The following is a 19908-nucleotide window of genomic DNA, read 5'->3' as shown; positions in this document are numbered from 1 at the left end:
TGCCCTCCAGAAGCTGATACTTTAATGGGAGAAGACAACACAAAAGTAAACTGAGGGGCAGCTAGGTGGCACAGTGGATAGAACACCAGCCCTGGATTCAGGAGGACCTGAGTTCAAATCCAGCCTCAGACAACTTAACACTTACTAGCTGTGTGACCCTGAGCAAGTCACTTAACCCCAATGGCACTGCAAAAAAAAAAAAAGTAAGCTGAACAGGTATGTGTGTATGTGTGTGGGGTAAGAAGATGGTACCTAAGGGAGGGGCAGAGAAGTCCAAAAACATTGTAGCTGGTGGGAAATTGGGAGAAAAATCTTCGGAGTCCCTTCTTTAAATAGAGGGAATCACACACAGCAGACATGGGGAGGGGGAGTTATCAGGCAAGGTAACTGAGTCTCAGAGGGGGGAGGGCATTTGACCAAGGTCACATCATTATTCAAGGGTGAAGCCTGGACTCCGTAGTCCAGAGCTGGGTCTCCTGACTCCCAGGCATTCAGGCATGGAGGAAAGATCCAGGCTTAGTGGGCATCAGTCCAAATCCTGGCTGCTGCAGGATAGCTGGATGACCTTGGGACCCTGTCTCTTCCTTTCTCAGTTTCCCCCATCTGTCAAATGAAAGGTTTGGACTCCAAGGTACCTTCTAGGTCTGAACCCCATGGTCCAGGCCTGGGTCATTTCATGGGCACCTCTGCTTTGTTGTTTAATAAACATTCCATCTCATCCTCCCAGCAGCCCCTGGGCTGTTTTACAGAAAGGGAGCATGAAGTACAGCACCCCCCCCCCAAGGGTAAGGTCACCTCTTGGCAGGGGCAGCTTCTGGGATTCCTAGTAGCCAGCCGAGCCCAGTGAGGGAAGAAGAGACAAGAAGATAAGGAGATGCAAGGCCAAGAATGGACAGAAACAAGGCTATAGAGCCCTGAAACGTGAGAACACAGAGACACAAGGCCTGGAAACACAGAAAGGGAGGCAAAGATATAGAAAGAGAAATAGGGAAAACAGATATGGATATCCCCAGACACAGCCACCTGGGCCAGGAAAGGGCAGAGAGCAGACAGGGAAGGTAGAGGCCCATCCCCCGCACTAGGGAGGAGGGTTCAGGTCGCTGAGTAGCTACCGGTGTCTGAGGGGGCAGGGGGAGCCAGTGCTGGAGCTGGGGAGTGACCGCCCCCCCTCCCCAGACCCAGGGTGCCAGGTGAAGGTTGCGTCACCCGCCTGCCCGCTCCCTCTCGGGCTGCTGAGTCGGCGGGGCAGCCCTGGGCGTTTCTGCTCCCGGGGGCCGGGAATCCGCCCAGACTCCACCCCGGCCAGGAGGGAGGGGGCGGATAAAAACTTCCAGCGCTTCCCAAACAGGCCACAGTCACTGGGCAGCCGGGTAACTCTCGGCCTCCTCCTCCCACTCTTCCTGGAGCCTTCATTCCCGGACCTTGACTCCTACTTCCAGGGCGGATTTTGTGGATTATTCGGGGGGAGGACTTTTAAGTTTGGGAAATTTTGCGGCATTCGGGACTGGAATTTCGGTTGTGATCGGTGAGTGGACTCGACACAGGGACCGCGGCATCTTGGGGGGAATGGGGTGGCGAGAAGCAGAATTAGGGGAGACGGGGAAACTCCCAGAGGAAGATTCCTCAAGTCGTCTCTCCCAGATGCCCGATGGGGGAAGGAGGGCCCAACAAACTCTCGGGTCCTGGGCTGTGGGCAGCTAAAACTCTCAAGGGAGTTGGGGAAGAGAGAGGGGAGTGTGTGGTGTGTGTGTGTGTGTGTGTGTCCATCCGTCCGTCCGTCCGTCCCTTTGTCCTTCCGTACCCCGCTACGTGAATGTCTTCGACTCAAAAGACTAGGGGTAGGAATGAGGACCAAGGACTCATTTTGAACCGCAGAGCTGTCCAAGCCCCGGCTGTGTGACCTTGGGTCAGCTGCCTGCCCTATCAGCCACCACCCCCCTTTCTGTTCTAAGGAGGGGGTTGGCCTGGATAACCTGGAAGAATCTCTTCTACGGTTGGTCGTAGGGTTCCAGCTTCTCTCCCCCTCACCTCCACTGGAGTCTGGCTGTCTCTCCCACCCAATCGCCCCCCCCCTCCCGCTCCAGCCCCACACGCGGGAGCACTCACCCCGCCCCCCTCTTGGAGCCTGAAGTCCCTCGAGGTGGCGGGAGAGGGCGCTCGCGCGCTGCTGACTCATGGGGAGCGCTGTTCTGGGTCCCCGCCCCAGATCACCCCCTTCCCTGTTCCCCTCCCCCTGGTGCTCGGGCTCCCTGGCTCTGACTGCGAGACGCCGCGCGTCACAGCCTCCTAGGCTGAGGGGGGAGCCCATCTATTAAAGGATCCCACATTACACCCTCCCCCCCCCCCCCCCCCCCCGCCTCTCGGCTCTCCAGCATAGCGAGGTGAGGGACGCCCTGAAGGCCATTCTCCCCCACCTCTCTCGCCCCACCCTGGGGCGGTGGCTGTTTGTGGAGGGAGGGAGGTGGCATAGATCTCAAAGCGTGTGTGTGTGTGGGGGGAATCTTCACAGTATTTCGCCCAAGCCACGTCACTGAAAGAGGGAGGCAGGGAGGGCGGGGTACACTTGTGTTAGGGCAAACCTTCCAGCGCCTCCCCCAGACCCCCCTGCGATTTGAGATCCCCGGTGGCCCGGATGCCCCGCCTGCTCCTCCCCACCCCCCAGCCCTATCCTGAGCACCACTACCACTTCACACAGTTCTTGGCTGGTCCCTTCCCTGCCTTTAACAAATGGTTTTGGACCCTAAGCTGCAGGGCCCCGGCGCCCACATTTTGACGTTTCCAAATCCACCCCCCCCCCCCACACACACACACACTCGAATGTTGGGGCGGTAAGGGAGGCCATTTCTTCCCAATGCTGGGAACAATAGTGTCTGTGGTCCACGCGGACCGCGGTGTCTTCCTCAGATTGCGTGGGCGGCTCCCCCTTTCTTCCCCAGCGCCGGGGTGTTGGCCGCCTCTCGCCCCCGCGCTTATTTTTGGGAGCTCGGCGGTGACTTATCCTCTAATTAGATTCTAAATCGGGGAAGGAAGAGAAGGAAAAATCCCCGCACACCCTCCCGGGCCCCCTCCCCACGCAGCTCGCCCGCTCCCCGAGCAAGCTCTTTGTTGTGGGGCTCGGAGATTATGAATGGCTGGGAAGATGGGGGAAGGCTGGCTAGGGGAGGGACTGACTAGGGGGGCGGGAGGATGGGCGCCGAGGAGATGGGGGCGGGGAGGGGCAGCTGAACCCAGCTGATTGGTAGGTTGCTGCCCAACAGGCGGGGAAGGGGTTGGCTCTTGTTGCCACGTGGGGGGGAGAGCCGGTTGGGCCGCGATTGGTGGAGGGCGGGGGCCACCGGGGCGTTCGGAGCGCTGCGATTGGTCAGCGGCGCCCGGCAGAGTAAGTAGTGAATGAGAGAGCTGAGGCGCGGGGGGGTTGGGGGGAAGGCGAGGAGGAAGGGGGGCGGGCTCAGCCCCTTTAGAACGTTGATACATTATAACTTTTTTTTTTGTTACTTTCACCCCCAGAGCTCCGAGCGGCGGCGGGAAGCAGCCGCAGCAGCATCTGCGAGCGGCCGAGGCTGCTGTTGCTAGGTTCGGCTGGAGGCAGAGAGAAAGAGAGGGGGGGCGGGGAGAAGGGGAGAGGAGGCCAGAGAAAGCAGGCGGCTGTGAACCTCTTTTCCCCTCCCTCTGCCTGTTCTCGCCCCCACCCCCGCGCCCGGGCTCTCCAGCCTCCAGCTCCCGGGCAGTGGCCCTTTAAACGCTCCGCCCTCCGGTCGGGAGGCCGCGTCCTCTGCTAGAGCTCCGAAGGGTGCCGCTCTTTTCCGCCGTCTCCTTTTCCCGCGAAGGGGTTCGGTTGTTGCCAACTCCGGACTGTTGTGCTGGGTTAGCCGGTAGGCGAGCCGGCAGAGCGCCACTGAGGACCTGGCGGCGGCTGGGTCGGGCCAGGACGCAGGGACCCTATTGGCCGCCTCTGTCCTCTTCGCTTCTCGCCCTCCTGGGCGGCATCCCGCGTCCGCCGATGGAGCCGCAGCCCAGCGCCCGGAGCTGCCGGCGCGGAGCCACCCCCGCTGCCCCTTGCGAGCTGTTGACGGCCGAACCTCCGATGAATCTGTGCATCAACACGACTACGGGCGCCCGCTATGAGCTCTCGGTGCCCGGCGAGGAGACGGTAGAAGGGCTCCGGAGGCGCCTGTCTCAGCGCCTGAAGGTGCCCAAGGAGCGGCTGGCGCTGCTCTACAAGGAGACGTAAGTAACCGAGCGAACCCCTGACCTCTTTATCCCCCCTCCGCCAGCCGGGGCCCCTCTCCGGCTAGCGAACAAAGGCCATATCGCGCTGGTCTCCGGGTTTGGCGAAAGGGGCGGCGAGACAGGGAGGGAGGAGAGGAAGAGGAGGAGGAGGAGGTGGGCGCTTGTGGAGAGGTGTGTGAGCTCCCCGCGCCCTCCTCCTCTATCCTCTCTGCCTCTTGGCCCCTGCTCTCGCTCTCTCGCTCTCTCGCTCTCTCCCTCTCTCTCTCTCCCCCTCTCCCACCCCCAGTCTTCTCCCTCCGCTACTCTTGTCTCTGGACCTCTTTCCATCTCTCGACCTCTGCGCCTGTCTGGTCGCCTATCCCCCCCCCCACCGCGTGTGTGTGTGTGTGTGTGTGTGTGTGTGTGTGTGTGTGTGTGTCTTCCTTCGCCGTCTCTGTCCCTGGGTGTCTCATCTCAGTGTCTCTGATCCCCTCCCTCCCCCGCCCCCCCCCCGTCTGTCTCTTATGTCTCGATTGTCCTTCCCCCCCCACCCCGTTTATCTCTGTCTCCATGTCTCTTCCCCCTTTTCTCTCTCTACCCCCCTCATCATCCAGGGTTCGAGCACAAAGGCTGCAGCCCCCAGTGCCCCCACCCCCCACCCCCTGCTAGCTCCAAAGCCTGCAGCCTTTTTTCATGCGTGGCTCCCACCCCCTCACCTCTTCCCCTTTCGAAATCTGATTCCCGATTGCAGAGCTTGCCTGCCCGTGGCTCCTGGGGGGGTGGGGGGGTGAAGGGGGCAGTTTTCCGGGAGGGGAGGGGAAGAGGAGGAGGAGGTGGGAGGAGACGACAACGACTGTCTCCAGGCTTCAGCGGTTTAACCCGGACAGCTAAAAATGGAAAATGTGAACCTTTCATGCCAGAAAGTTTCCGGGGGGTGCCTGGGCTGGATCTGTAGGGAGCTGGGGTGGTTGTCCTCTGGGTCTCTGTCCCTGTTTCAGCTTCTCTTTGAGCCCCTGCATCTGGCTTGCTGGCCTTGTCCCTGTCCCTGTGTTCCTCTGTCCCTGCCCTGTCTCTGTCTCTGGGTCTCTCTGTCCCTGTTTGCCTCTCTGTCTGTCTCCCCTCCCCCTCCCCCCTTTGTTCTGAGGTAGGAGCTCTCCGGCGGCCTCTGGGAGTCTCTTTCTCCCCCTTCTCCCCCCCCCCTTTATTTAAATAACCTGAGGCCTGGGGGAGAGGGGGAGGGAGGGAAAAAAGGAGGGAGGGAGGGGGCCGGTTGGGCTGGGGCCTTCCCCGTGGGGCCTGGCGGGCCAGGGTGGGGGAGGGGCTTGGGGGGGGGTCTCCTTTGTCTGAGCAGCCCTGGGCTGATCCTGCAGGGGAGCCCTGTTGGTGGCCGGGAAATGGGGGGAGGAGAGACACAGCTTACCAACCTCATCTAGAGAACAGTCATAACTGGGTCCTTAATCTTGGGGAGGGGGAGCAGCTGCAGCCATCTCCTGCCTCCCACCCCCAAACTGCCTTGGGGCACCCTCTGTAATGATGCAGGCTGGAGTGGTGGGCACAAAGCCTGGTCTCCTGGTTCCCCCTCCCTTCCTTGTCTTAGTCTTTCTTCTTCCTTTCCCAAGGACAGCCCCCCCAGGAGGGGGAGGTGGTGGGAGGGCCTGGGCCATCACAAAGAGGAAAGCCCTGTCCTACCCCAGGCCCACCCTGGGGGGTGAGAAGCCTGGATTTAAGCAGTTGTGGGAACTTGTGCAAATTCCTTCTCTCCCTGGGGCCTCAGTTTCCCCTCTTTGTCACAGTGGGAAAGAATAATTCCCCAGGAGGCTTCCTGGGGCAGGTTGGTTTGTGATTGGTCAGTGAAACATTTTAAAAGCCTTTGGTAAAATCTGAAGCTGTTTTGTAAATTTGGGGGGGGGGGGCTGGGGTTTGTGTTTGTTTTTGTCCCAAAGTGTATGAGTGGTGACCCTGGTCTGGATTAAATCATAGCCCAGCTTCCTGCCTCTGGAAGCAGCTGGGGCCCTGCCCTGGGGCGATAGAGCCTGGGAGGGGACAGGCCGCCTTCCAATTCTGTCTCTTCTCCCCCCCTTCCATCCTCCTCCCCCCCAGTCCTTCTGCTACAGTTGCTGTCTCTCCACCACCTCACTCAGTCTCACCCCTCTCTCTTCCTCTTCCCTCCCTCCCCCTGCACAGACGCCTCAGTTCTGGGAAGCTACAGGATCTCGGTGTGGGCGATGGCAGCAAGGTGACGCTCGTCCCCACTGTGGAAGCCGGCCTCATGGTAAAGAGTGCTCCCACACCTTGATTGGGAGGGAAGGGACTCTCCCCTCTGCCCCCTTCGGACTGCCCATGCACACACCTTCTGACCTCCCCCCAACATAGCTGTGTGTCCCTGTTTTCCCTACCTCCTTTGTGCCCCCACCTCCTATAGCCATGGCCCGCCCATGCACATACCTTCTGCATGCCCTCCCATACACTTCCTGGGTGCCCACCTTCTGTATGTTCCCTTCCTGATCTCTGATTCTATACCCCACCTTCTGACCGCCTATGTGTCCCTGTTCCCCACCTTGCTGACCCTTCCTCCTTTCCTCTCACCATCTCACCTAACCACTCCCATGGGGTTCTGTGGAAAGAGCTCTGGGGTCTGGATTCAAATCCAATCTCTGCCACTTAATACCTGGACAAGTTACTTTGGGGCCTATTCCCTCATCTGTAAAATGAGGACCTCCAAGGTTCTTTTCAGCTCAGATTTGTGACTTTCTGATCTCCCCCCACACACACACCCCATTCACATGAACACTGATCCTCCCTCGGAGCAGGAAGGGGCCTGCCTCATTTGGCATCTAGTCCACCTGGTCCCCAGGCCGACCTTTACAACACCCCATGTGTGGTCATCCAGTCTTTGCCTGTGACCTTCCCTCCTTCAGACACTTTTTGTCTGTCTCTCTCACACACAGACTCACTCACACACACTTGCACACGCACGAGCGCGCGCGCGCGCACACACACACATTCACTCACTCACTCACATGTGTGCACACCCAGACACATACACACAAGGTGTCTCCTTGGCTTCCCTTCTCTCCTTTCCCTGCACCCTCCCACATCCCCCTCCACAGATCCATGCCTGTCCCATCCCTCTCTGGGACACCCCCATTTTCTGGTGGCCCCTTGGCTGAGGGGATGTTCACCTTCACCCCTTTCATTCCCTTTTCTCACTTGGGTCTCTCACCCAAGCTGTGCCTTTTTCCTACCTCCCCCAAGTGCAGAAGTGAAACTTCCCATCTCCACCCCCCCCACCCCCCACCACTGTGGTTTTGTCAGCAGGAACCCCAAGTGACCTTGGCTTTCTCTTCTCTCTCAGTCCCAGGCCTCTCGGCCGGAGCAGTCCGTGATGCAAGCACTTGAGAGCTTAACCGAAACTCAGGTAAGAAGGGGACCATTTCCGCTCCCTGGGGCTTGTGGCCAAACCTCAGGCCCCCCCCCCCTTTTGTTTTCCCCTGAAGCCTCAGGAGCAGGTGGAGGCGGGTGTGCACCAGGCTGGGGCCCCCGAGGTCACCCTGGCCTTCACCTCCCCCACCTGCTGACCCGAAGAGCTGGGGCTCCCTCCTTGCCCAAGCAGCTCTGACCTTCAAAAGTTCCTTTCTCTCCCACGGGCCAAGCAAGCATGAGACTGTGCGTGCATTGTCGATGGGGTGTGGGGCAATGGATTGGGGTGGGGGGAGGCTCGGTCGGTCATAGGAGTGTTGGAGATGGGACCTACACTCAAGGTCTCCCCTTGGTGATCACCAGGCCCTTTGGGGGTCCAGGACAGCCCCCACCCCCCATCTCTTTTGTCCCCTGCCTTTGGCCTCAGCAGCCAGCCTGGGGGTGGGGGTCACCCTCTCTTCCTCTGGGCTTGGGGTATATCTCCAGGCTCAGCCCTTTCCCTCTCCCCTTCTTGACCAGGTTCTGCCCTAGGGCTGGGCCATTTCTGGTCTGGCCCCCTGTCCCCCATCTGCCACCTGGAATTGGGTTGACCATCTCCCCCCATCCCCCTTCCCCCCCAATTTAGCTCCTGTTGACTTCAGGGTGGATTTCAGTGCTAAAATTTTGTGCAGCAAAAACCCCTCCCCTAAGAGGAAGAGAAGGAGGGACCTTGATGGCTAGGGAGGGTACCTTTCCCCCTCTCAGCCACCCTGACTCCCCGACAGACTCCACCCCCAGAGTTTGTGCGTCAGCAAAGAACAACCTTTCCTCTCCCCCCCCAACCAAACCCTTTCTGTGACCTTGTTTGTTGCGTGCATGGGGGGGCCCATTCCTGGCCACCCAGCTCCCCACTCCCCCCATGCCAGGAAAGCAGGGGCCTTGTGAGGAGGTCGGAGTTCCAGGCTGGGTGTCTGGCTGCTTCTCTGGGTGGCCCAGGCCCAGAAATGGCTCGAGGTAGGGACAGGATGTTGGGAAAATGTTTTGTAATCAGGGAGGCTGGCCCTTCCCTCTTGGCTGCTGCTCTCTGTGCCCTTGCCCTGCTAGCTCTGAGCCCAGTTTTGCCTTACTCTATCCAAGGTCTCCCTTCTGGGAAATAGGGTTGTTTTGGAATTGGGGGCTGCCACCGTCTCCTTGGGCCTGGCTCCAGCCTCCTGGGAGGGAGGGAGAGAAGAGGAGAAGGCAGAGGAGGCCCGGGCTGACACAGTGCTTAGAAATCCTTAGGATGCTAGGGCCTCTGGGGGGTGGGGAAGGCAAGGCAGAAGTAGAGAGGAGGGGGTGGGTGGGGGGTGGGAGGGAGAAGGCCGTTCTTGCCCAGAGCCAGGCCTAAACCCGTTCTGCCACTTCTATCAGTGGCTCCTCTTTCCCCCTAGTCGTCCCCCCCACCACTGACTCCCCCCCAGGGCTCATAGTTTCATGTTTGGGGGAGGGGGGCAGAGGAAGCTTCCCTCAGCCTGTGTTGCCAGGGGCCTCCTGGGAGAGCCAGCAGGCCTGGCGTAAGTAATCTGCAGAGATGGCAGGACTGTTGTTGGCAGGAATGGGAGGGGCTTTGTGTGTGGGGGGGGTGCCTCCAGGGCTCAGGTTACACACCAGGTGGATTCCCAGTCCAGGGACAAAGAGGAGACCTAGGCCCAGCACCCCAGCCTTGGGGGTGGAGAGGGAGGAGTGTTTTAGGAGATGAGAAAGGGAGGGGTAACTTCCGCCCTTCCCCCAGCCCCCCCCCCCCACCACACACAGGGTGTGTGAACAGGGGCAGGGTGCAGTTCCCGCTGGCTGGCGGAGGGGGAGGGCAGGAGGAGCAAAGGGGAGGGGGGGCTTTCTGAAGGAAGCCTCGCCCCATCACATCCGTTCCAGCCGTGCCCAGCCGTGCGTGCGTCAGGCGGGGTGGGAGGGGGGGTGAGTGCGCTAGCGTCCAGGAGCCCGAGGACGACCTGGGCCTGTGACGAGCTCCCTCAGGGCTGCTTCCCAACAGCCACTGTGTCATCTCTCCCTGTGGGAGGAAATGGGCCGTGGAGGCCAGCTAGCAGGGTGAGGGTGGAGGGTGGGGAAGCACACAGTGAGGGAGGGAGGGAGGAAGGGAGGCTCCTGAGAAATAAGGGCCTCATCCTTGCTCTTCCTGCATCCCCTTAGACTCTTTGGGGCCTGGGGCACCCTCAGCCCTTACCCCACTGGGCTCTGGGGATCAGTCAGTGAGCCCCCGCTTGCCCCGTTTGGGGAAGAGTGGAGGAACTGAGGCAGAAGGGATACGTGGAGCAGAGAGATCTCCCCCTGCCCTTGCCAGATAGATGCCTTTCCAAGTGCTCGGGGTGGGGGGTGGCTCCACACTCTGGGCTGAGCCAGGCTGGAAGAGGAGGGGGGAGGCAGCGATTTGAGGAGGTCACCCTAGATTAGCCGGCCTGGTCAGAGCTACCAGAGGAGGGTGGGAGGGGAGGGCAGAGGAGGCAAGCCCAGCAGGCTGTGTTCTCTGAGTCATCCCCTGTCACTTCTGAGAATCGGAGAGCTGCCCACCCCCACCCCCCACCCCAGGCCCCTGGGGAAGATGAGGCAAATACTAAGAGGAGAAACTGCCCTGGCAGGAACCAGCTTTGGATTGGGAAGCATTAAGACCCTACCCGTGCCCATCTCAGGACCAAGGGTGAGGTTGGAGCAGTCTGATAGTTTGGCAATTGGCCCTCATAGAGTCTATCGTGAAAGGATATGTGTTGCCTGGTCCCCTGCTGTTTGACCTTGGCTAAGTCCTTTACTCTTTGCCAGACTCAGTTTCTCCTTTTGTGAAATGAGAGAGTTGGATCATCTCTGGTGTCTTGGGGTGCAGACATTCTGTGAAGTATGATCTTTAGAGGGGGTCAGGCCTGTATTTGAGGAGAGGGAGGGATAAAGGCTGGCGCTCCTTCCAAGAACAGGACCTCCCGCTCCCTGCCTCTGCCTGGTGTGGCCAGTCCTAGTGATCCCAAGTGACTGTTGTCTAGGGACTGCTGTGTGTGGGTCCTAGACTTCTCTCCCCAGAGGCTAGCCTAGAATTATCAGCCCTCCCCTACGTACCCCCCCACACCCCCATCCCTCAGCCAGGCTGGGACAGATAAATATTTATCTTGAGGAAGCAAAGGTTAGAACAGAAGAATTTGTCCAAGAATTTTCCCTCCCACTCATTGGCTTCTAAGGCCCGGGTTGGGGGGGGGGGATTGGGAAGCTGGGATGGAGGAAGAGGAAAAGGGGGTGGTGTCCAGAGGGCCCCCGTCCGCCTCTCTTTGCTACCCCTCCTGCCTTGATGACCACTGGTTCCCAGGATGAGGCCAAGAGGCAAATTCCTAAGCCTGTAGGGGCGGGTGGGTCCCTTCCCTTCCCTTCCAGAAAAGATGTTGAGAAAGGATTTCAGAACTCTGGGACATAAGAAAGGGTGAGGGAGTACGTGCAACAGCATCTACTGGTTAAGCTGTGTCAATGTCTCTGCTTCTCTCTGGTATCTTACCTGTCTATGTAACCAGAGTGTAGATGGTGGGAGGGGAGTCAGAGGCCAAGGAGGTGTCAGGGGGTAGCTGCCAGGATAGATTGTTAAAGAACATAGACTTGCTTCCTCTCTTGGACTTCTGGTCTAGAGCTGGGAATGGGACTGCAGGCAGGAAGGTTGTATAGTGGGCATCTGCCTCTCTAGATGAGGGTTCCCCTGGTGACCAGTGATGCTGTACAGGTGTCGTTAGGACTTCTACTTTGTAGGTGACCCTTTGCACACCTTTTGTCTTTGGGTTTGGGCCTTCTCCTTCCTCCATTCTGCCTGAGGGCTTGTCTAGGGGTTTGTTCTTCCAGGGTAGAGAGGTCGGGGCATGGGGGTGAGGAAAGGCCCCCGGGCCTTAGTTGACCAGAGATCACTGGGCACAGAGTTTCCTAGGGAAGCCCAGGGCAGAACAGTGGAGTTAATTGCCCATGGTCCTGCACGGGGCAGGCCCTGGCCTCCTGCCTCCCAGGCTCGGACGCTTGCCCGTGGCCCCCCGTGGCCCCTGGCCTTGGCAGTGTCCGGGAATGACAGTCAGGAAAGAAAAATGGGCTGGGGGGAATCACTCTCCCAGGCTGGACTTTGGCTCTTGGGTTTCCCCACCTCTTATCCTCAATGGGGAACAGCTGTGCCTGGTTATCTTCCTTCTGGGTGGGTCTGGGGCGACAGGGCTGAGGCCTGGGAGTGTCATGGAGCTTTGACCTTGGTGCAGCGGGGGCGCCCTGCCCTGGGAGAAGGACGGAAGGGCAGGGAACCCAAGGGGACATTCTGATCTCCCTCCGCCCCTTCACAATTGTACTGTTCTGTGGTGGTCATTACTTCTGAGCTTAGGACTTGGAACCTTGTGAAGCTTAGAAAGTCAGAACTGAGAATGGCTTTAGAACAGGATATTGGAGCTTGGAGGGCCCTTAGAACACAGATCATCAAGGTTGGCGGGGCCCATTTTACAGATGGGAAAACTGAGAACGAGATGGAGCTTTCCCAAGGTCTCAAGAGTCAGTGGGTAGAGAAACTGGTCCCTGGCTCTATAGCCAGAGGTAGAGGGCAAATCTCACGGGTTCCCTCTTTTTCCTTCTCCACACAGGTCAGCGACTTCCTTTCGGGCCGTTCCCCACTCACCTTGGCCCTTCGAGTGGGCGACCACATGATGTTCGTGCAGCTACAGTTGGCTGCCCAGCAGGCAGCAGCCGGTGCCCAGCTCCAGCATAGGCAACACCTCGTCTCTGGACGGGGGGATCCTGGGGCCACAACCAGCAACCCTTCATCCTGCCGATCAAGCCTCACCGCCGCCGCTGCTGCCCGAGTCCCCGTGCCCGCCTGCCCGCCCAGCCCTTCCTCGACCTCCAGCACACCCACCTATTTCAGCCCTGCCCACCCTTCCCCCGTCACGGCCGGTGTGTTCCGGTCCCACGGCGCCAGCACACAAACGGTTAACAGCGGCACAGTTCCCTCCTGTTCTGAGGTGATTCTGGGTCCCCATGTCAGTAATGGGGAGGGCAGAGTAAGATTGGGGGCAGAACTGATGGCCCCCTCTGCCAGGCTGAGCTTAGATCCCTAGAGAGAAGTCTAGAACTCATCCTACAGTAGGAAGCCAACCTTTTCCTGCCAGGGTGACCTTGTTGTGTGTCCTCCTGTTTCCCCTTCCATCTTTCCCCTGCCTTCTCCAAACTAGATATCTACCCCACCACCTCTAAATGGGACAGCTTAACTACTCTTCCTGCTCCAGAGAGGCAACTTGTGGTGTCTTTGGAGTCAGAAACCCAAGTGGGCCCAAATCTCAGATTCAGTACTTGTTGGTTGAATGATTCTGGGGACTTCACTTCTGAGCCTCAGTTGTCCTATCTATAAAATGGGGGCAACCAGATGGAATATTCCTACATGACAGAACTGTTGAGAGAAAAGCAATTGTAGGCCCTGAAGTGCTTTAGAGATGGGGGCTGCAGGTTCTGAATGGAGCCGGGATGGCTGGGAGATGGAATGCTGGGTGCTAGGGTCAGGTTGTGACTCTCTGGAGTCCCGATTGTTCCCAACTGACCTCCATCTCTCCTGTCAGGTGGATTGTGCCTCTCATAGCAGCAGCACCAGTCCCTCCTCTTCCTCCTCCACCTCCTCTTCCTTGGGTTCCAGCTCCCCACCCAGCAGCAGCCCAACCCCCAGCACTCGCTCCCGGAAACCTGGCGCCGTCATCGAGAGCTTTGTGAACCATGCTCCAGGAGTCTTCTCAGGGACCTTCTCTGGTACGGACCCAACCCCATGACTGAGGTTTATGGGACTCCCCAGGCTCCCCACTAGAGGTTTTCAAGCCACTTGTTCCCTTGTGAGATACTAACTTAGAAGGAATGAAGATGGAGAATGAGAGCTAGGAGAGAATCTAGAACATGGACTGTCAGAGCTAGAAGGATCCTTAGAACCCAGAATGTCAGATCTGGGAGGGCCTTTACAACACAGGATGTCAGGGCTGGGAGGGTCCTTAGAACCCAGAATGTCAGATCTGGGAGTGCCCTTAGAACACAGGATGTCAGAGCTGGGAGGGCCCTTAGAACACAGGATGTCAGATCTGGGAGGGCCCTTAGAACACAGGATGTCAGATCTGGGAGGGCCCTTAGAACACAGGATGTCAGGGCTGGGAGGGCCCTTAGAACACAGGATGTCAGGGCTGGGAGGGCCCTTAGAACACAGGATGTCAGGGCTGGGAGGGCCCTTAGAACACAGGATGTCAGGGCTGGGAGGGCTCTTAGAGATCTAGTTCATGTCCCTCATGTTATGCAGGGGAAGGCTGAGGCCCAGAGAGGAGAGAATCCCCAAGATATCCACAAGAACCAGAGTAGACTCCCAGCCTAGCTTTCTTTCCCATGCACTGTATGCCCACATAACCACTCCATTCTCTCTGTCTTTGCCCCCAACTGAATTGTCCTGAAGCCTCCCATCCTAGCCACACTGCCCTCCTCCATCCTCTTCCTCTGCTGGCCTCCTCTCCTTCCCTTGGAGAACACAGTCTTTAGTCTCCACCTGGCTATTTTGAGCTGAGAAGAACCTTAGGGGAATTTTTTTTCGGTTCCTTCACATTACAGAGGAATAAGCAAGACCCAGGGAAGGAGTCAATCGCCCAGTCTTGGGTAGCCCTTTTCCCCTTCCCTTCTCTGTGCCCTGGGCTCTGCCAGTCATCTTCCTTCCCTAGCACCAGGGAAGGACTTTGTCCCATCCAGCCCATCTACTTCCTTCCCTCCCACAGGCACATTGCATCCAAACTGCCAGGACAGCAGTGGCCGCCCCCGGCGAGACATTGGCACCATCCTGCAGATCCTCAACGACCTCCTGAGTGCCACACGGCACTACCAGGGCATGCCCCAGTCCCTGGCCCAGCTCCGATGTCAGACGCAGTGCTCGCCCTCCCCCGAGCTCACCACCAAAGCTACCTCCTGCGAGAAGCTGACGTCCCCTCTGCACTCCGTGGTTCAGAGCCAGATACGGATGTGCAAGCCCAGCGGTGAGTGCTTGCCCAGCTGGTCTGGAGCCGGGGGCGGGGGCGGGAAGGGCTCTGGGCACCCCTCTGGGCCTACCTGAGAGCAGAGCCGGCCATCCCAGGAAGCTGGCTGAGGCCTTTGGCTGCCCACGAGTCCTTGAAGGCTCCTCTGTCTCAGCCCCCTGGACTAGGCCAGAGAGCAGAGCAGCTGGCCCAAGAGGGAGGGGAGCCTTAGTCCACATGCACTCACTGCCTGGCCCTGCCCTGCCCTTCTCTCCCTCCTCATCCCCAAAGGGGTTAACACTCTGGGGCTCCTGGGGCCAGATGGCCCCAGTATAAGTAAGCAGGCTTTTTATGAATGGGTTCTCCCTCCTTCCTTCCTTCCCCTCCTCCCCCCAAGTCTGTTCCCTTCCATCCCCTTCCCCCATCTGCTCCCTTTTTCTTCCCCCCCCCATCACAGTAGGGGACTGTGAGCATGTTTAGATGGGGGATGGGTAGGGAGAGAGAATTAATCTGCATATATTAATTTCTAGCCTTTCCTTCTCTCCCCTCATAGTGCTGGGGGCAGAGGAAGGGTGTTAGTGTCTGGCAGGGGTGATTGAGGAGAGGCCAATTCCAGCCCCCTCACCCCCACCTTCACCAGGCCAGACAAAGGTCCTATTGAGGGGGGCAGGGGTGGGGGAGGGGAAGTCAGAGGGGGCCTGGATTAAGAGAAGGAAGAGGGACAATCTGCCCTTTCTCTGAGACAGGATGTGTTCTACACCAGGGGAGAATTAAAGGGGATCCCCCCTCCCCCCAAATTCCTTTCTTTCTTAGCTCAAAGGAGAATGTCAGAGCTGGAAGGGCCCTTAGAACAAAGAATGGCAGAAGTAGAAGGGACCCTAGAACACAGAGTTGGGAGGGCCCTTAGATCACCAGATATTCTAGGTCATATTTGGTCTTGGGTTCCCCCCACCCCCCAGTACCTAGCACAATGCCCAGTACAGAGTAAGCACCTATGATAAAACATGAAAATGATCGCGACCGCCCAGATCACCTCCAAGGGGATAATCCCCCATCAGAGCTGAGACAATGTTGGAAGGAACCAATACTGTACAATGGCAAGAACCCCAGCTCTGTTGTCAGAGGGCCCGAGATCAAATCCCATCTCTCAGATTTGTTTCCCTGGATGCTCTTGTGGGCAAAGGCCTTTCACTTCCCTGGGCCTTAAATTTCCTGTTTTATTGAATGAGGGGTTTGGCCCAGGTGGTGTCTAGAATCCCCTGAGCCCCCGATTTCCCAATCTGGGGGCCAGGGGGTTTACTGAAACTCATTTTCTCAGTGAGCAGCTCCTCTCCTCATTTGGGCCTCCGGTACCATGTGGAGTTTGTGGAATGTTCTTTAATACCAAAAAGGGAATGCCTGATCAGAGCCAAGCTTCAGATTGTTCATCAAGGCCCTGAGAAATTGTGGCTTAAGGCTGCATTCATTTCCTCTGTTACTGGAAGGGCTGCGATTAGGGCCCAAGCGCTGCTGCCCTTTTGATTCAGCACTTATTAAATGCCTGCTGTGTGAAGGCTAGACTTTCCACTCTGCTTTGGGGATTCATTCAGAACACTTCTTACTCTCAAAGAGCTTTTCAATTCCACCAACCATCCAAGGCTTGGTTTGGAGATGACATCAATTCCCAGTCAGGTCTGTGCTGATACGTCTTGTCTCCCCCCACCCCAAGGCCAGTCTCCTTCAGGAATCCCTGGGGTCAGTCACAGGCCCTAGGAGAAGCCATGTGGTCCTCTGGCCATCTCTGAGGCTTGCCTGAGCTCTCTTCCACTATCCTCTACAGCTTAGGTCTCTGGGAGAGTAGAAGTCGTCCACACCAGAACGCACCTCCCTCGTGGCCTAGGTCAGGGTCTGGCTTGTGGTGCAGGGAAGCCACCGGGCACCCAGCCTTCCTAGCAGGGAGCTCCAGAGACATTGATGGGCAGCATTGCCATAGAGAACTGAGGGCAGAGAGTGTCAGCCAACACTGTTGAAACATGCTTCCAGCTCTGACATTCTCTGAATTCAGGGACAAGAACTGTGTGCGAGGGAGCCAGGAGCCCTTGTCGACCCCAAACTCTCCCACCACATCCTCTGGTCTTCTTGGGAGTCACTTCCCCTTCTCTCAGCCTCAGTTTTCTTATCTATAAAATTACTCAGTTAGCCTAAATGGTCCCTAAGGTTTTGTGAATCTGATAATCCCCACTCCTGGTCAAGCTTTCCAGGAAAAGCTACTGAGAGATGGAGAGATTTAGCAGGGACCTAGAAGCTGTCAAGACCAATTTAGTCATCCTACAGAAGAGGAAATCGAGGCTCAGAAAAAGGGCAGCCACCCATCTAGGGTAACACAGTCACTGGGGCAGAGCCAAGCTTTCCCCCCCAACTCCCAGGCCCAGGGCGTTGGCCCCTTGATGGACCTCATGGAAGCCTCCCCCACTGCACAACAAGCACACGTGTTCATCCTGGCCCCTTGATTTCCAGGTGACCGCCTGCGGCAGACAGAGAATCGGGCCACTCGATGTAAGGTGGAACGTCTGCAGCTGCTTTTGCAGCAAAAGCGCCTTCGACGGAAGGCCCGGCGGGATGCCCGAGGCCCCTACCATTGGCTCTCGGGCCGTAAGGCAGGCCGGGCCGCCAGCAGCAGCAGCAGCGGCAGCAGTGGGACCAGTGATGCTGGCGGCCTAGACCTCGACTTTGAGGACTCGCTCTGGAAGCCTGAGGTCAAAGCAGACCTCAAGTCAGAGTTTGTGGTGGCCTAGGGTCTGTGCTAGGGGCATTCCCCTCCCAGCCCCAGGTCCAGACAGAGGGCTGGCTCTGTCCACCTGTCCCACTCACCTTTGCCCCTGGCCCCCAGTAGTGTCCCCTTAATTTCTCAGGGGCAGGGGGGGGTGGGGATGGCAGGCCCGAGGGCCAAGGGTTGTCTCCCTTGGTCTGAGGCTTAGTTTCAGCATCCCAGCCTCACCTCTCTATCCCCAACAGACCGGGGCTGGTCCTCCTGGCTGGCCTCTTCCCCTCTCCTTCCTTTTCCCCTTCCCCCCCCCCCCCCGCCAGAATCCCAACCAGGGGCTACCCCGTGTACCCAGGGAATCCCAGCCCCCCCTGCCCTGGGGCTGCCCCTTCCCCTCTTCCCCTCCCTCCACATATGTAGCATTGTACCAGATGGTTTGAGTGAGCTAACCAGACTCCACCAGCAGCCCACCCCTACCTCCCCCACCCCACCCCCTCACCCCCTTCAGGTCTAAGTTGATAATACCTAATTGAACAGACTCATAGTGCACTTTACAGATTTGGGGAGGGGCTGGGGGGGAACTCTTCCTCCCCAGAACTCCAGCCTCCACTCCAGGCCAGTGTAGCAGACGAGCTTTAACCCAGACCAAACACAAAAAAAGCAACCCACGCCGGCCAGGGCGTTTCAGGGCCCCCCACATAGGGTCATTCTGGGCTCCCGGGTGTCCTGTTAGTTGCAGTGTGGTTGGGATTTTTTTGTTTGCTCTGGATTTTTAAGCCCTTAGCTGGAGATTCTGGCCCTTGGGACTGACTCCCTTCTGGGAGAGATTTTTAGTTCTCTCTACCCCATCCCCTTTTATACCTCCTCCTCCTCCTCCAGGGTCCTGCCCACTCGGGGTGGGTGGGTGGGAGCCGGGTCTTCCTTCCCACTCCTCCTTGAAGGAGAGGGCAGGAATGGAGGACAGAGGTTCATCTTTCCCCCACCCACCTCGGCCTAACTCCCACGTGCCACCTGCCTTGAACCTTCATCTACAGCCCTTCTCCTCCTTGCCCTCAGACTCCTGACCCCCTTGCCTGGGCTGGGGTATTTATAGAGTAAATTGACTGTCTGACTGAGCCAATTTCAGATCTGAGCCTCTCTCCTCAGGCCCTGGGAGAGAAAGGAGTGGGGAGGAAGGAGTGCTCTCCGTCCCCCCCTCCTCCTCTTGCTCACCTGATCTGTGTTTTGGGGGGAGCTTGCTATTTGCCCCTCCCCGGGGGGGGCAGGGGGACCAGCTGCCCATGGGAGGAGGTGGCCTGGGGAGACACCCCTGACCCAAGTTGGGGAGGGGCATGGCCTTGTAGCATTAACCCTATTTGGGGGAGGGGACAGGCCCCTCCTGGCCTTGCCCCACCTTTTCCCCCCACCCTGTTTCTTCCCAGCCTGGCCAGCCCCCTAGGGCCCACTCAGAGCCCTCTTGAGCTCACTGCTGCCGCCCTAGTGGCTACATCCCCTGTTGGGGGACAAATAGATGCCAGGGCTGGGGCATGGGGGTGGAGTGGGAGGCTTTTCTTCCCCCCCCCCCCCAAGCTCCCTCCCCTTGGGGCCATTTCAATGGATTTTATTTTATTAAATCACTTGTTTCTTTTTTACGGAGATGGACTGAGCTGTCTGGGCCCTGCCCCCCCATTCAACCATCTGTGTCCCATCCCTCCTCCCTTTCCTTTCTGCCCCTTACCTTCCCATCAGTAGGGAAAGCCAGGACCTCACTGATCATTTGCCCCCACCTTCCTCCCAGCCTAGAGACCCCTCCCCTCCCTGGTCTTGTGACTACGCCTCATGTCCAGATGTGAGCATCTGCGTGTTCCTTGTAGCTTTGTAATTATTTTTTGGGGGAGGGTGGGTGGGTGGGGGCTCGAGGCTTAATATTTTTCCAAAGGGAGAAAAATGGCAAAACTCGAGCTTTGTGGGGTGTTTTTTTTTCTTTTTTTAAGATTTGGATTTCTATTTAAATGTCTGCGTTGGTTTTGTTTTGTTTTTGTTTGAATTCCTTTGATGCCTGCTTCACAAACCTCCCCTGTCCTGGCAAGGTGTACCTGGAGGGGGGACAGGAGCAGGCACACACCATGCCATCAGCCTCTTGCCCACGAGGGCAAAGGACTCACGAGCAGAGCATTATTTCCCAGTGTTCCCTGGTGGGTTTGGGCCTCACCTTTGGCCCCACCCCACCCGCCTCCCCTCATCCCTGCACTCCCTTTGTCCATGTTACCTGTGTGAGAACCAGACAGTGAGAGGAGAAAACCGACCACCGTGATTTTAAAATAATAAACAGACCATGAAACACGACCTTTAGTCGTCTCCATGGGGTGGGTCAGCTGCTTTGGGGGCCTTGCAGCAGGCTTGAGGGCCTCATCCTGTTGTGGAGATGGGAGAACTCAAAGAAGGACAAGCCGATTGACCTCACTGTAAAACACCGCTGGAGTTGGTATGGGAGGAGCTGTCTGAAGAAACCTGCAGTGGGGTGGGGGGGCCGCCCCCGGCTCTCCACACCTAACTGTGAACTCA

General features: G+C 58.1%; 2 protein-coding genes across 2 annotated transcripts; both read left to right on the top strand.

The window, feature by feature from the left end:
• Positions 1-758: 758 nt before the first annotated feature.
• LOC122744969 lies at positions 759-3739 on the top strand. The gene is made up of 3 exons (XM_043990396.1): positions 759-785; positions 1083-1525; positions 3508-3739. Exons 1-3 carry the CDS (start codon positions 759-761, stop codon positions 3737-3739), a joined length of 702 nt encoding a protein of 233 aa, XP_043846331.1.
• On the top strand, positions 3621-19684 carry MIDN (midnolin). The gene is made up of 7 exons (XM_043976038.1): positions 3621-4227; positions 6394-6481; positions 7565-7627; positions 12240-12617; positions 13209-13392; positions 14388-14642; positions 17118-19684. The coding sequence occupies exons 1-7, from the start codon at positions 4001-4003 to the stop codon at positions 17393-17395; spliced, it is 1473 nt and encodes a 490-aa protein (XP_043831973.1). The 5' UTR covers positions 3621-4000; the 3' UTR covers positions 17396-19684.
• Positions 19685-19908: the final 224 nt, after the last annotated feature.

Source organism: Dromiciops gliroides, chromosome 1, assembly GCF_019393635.1.
Source record: "Dromiciops gliroides isolate mDroGli1 chromosome 1, mDroGli1.pri, whole genome shotgun sequence".
NCBI lineage: Eukaryota > Metazoa > Chordata > Mammalia > Microbiotheria > Microbiotheriidae > Dromiciops > Dromiciops gliroides.
Note: the sequence above shows the minus strand (reverse complement) of the source record. Positions and strands in the feature narration are given on the sequence as shown.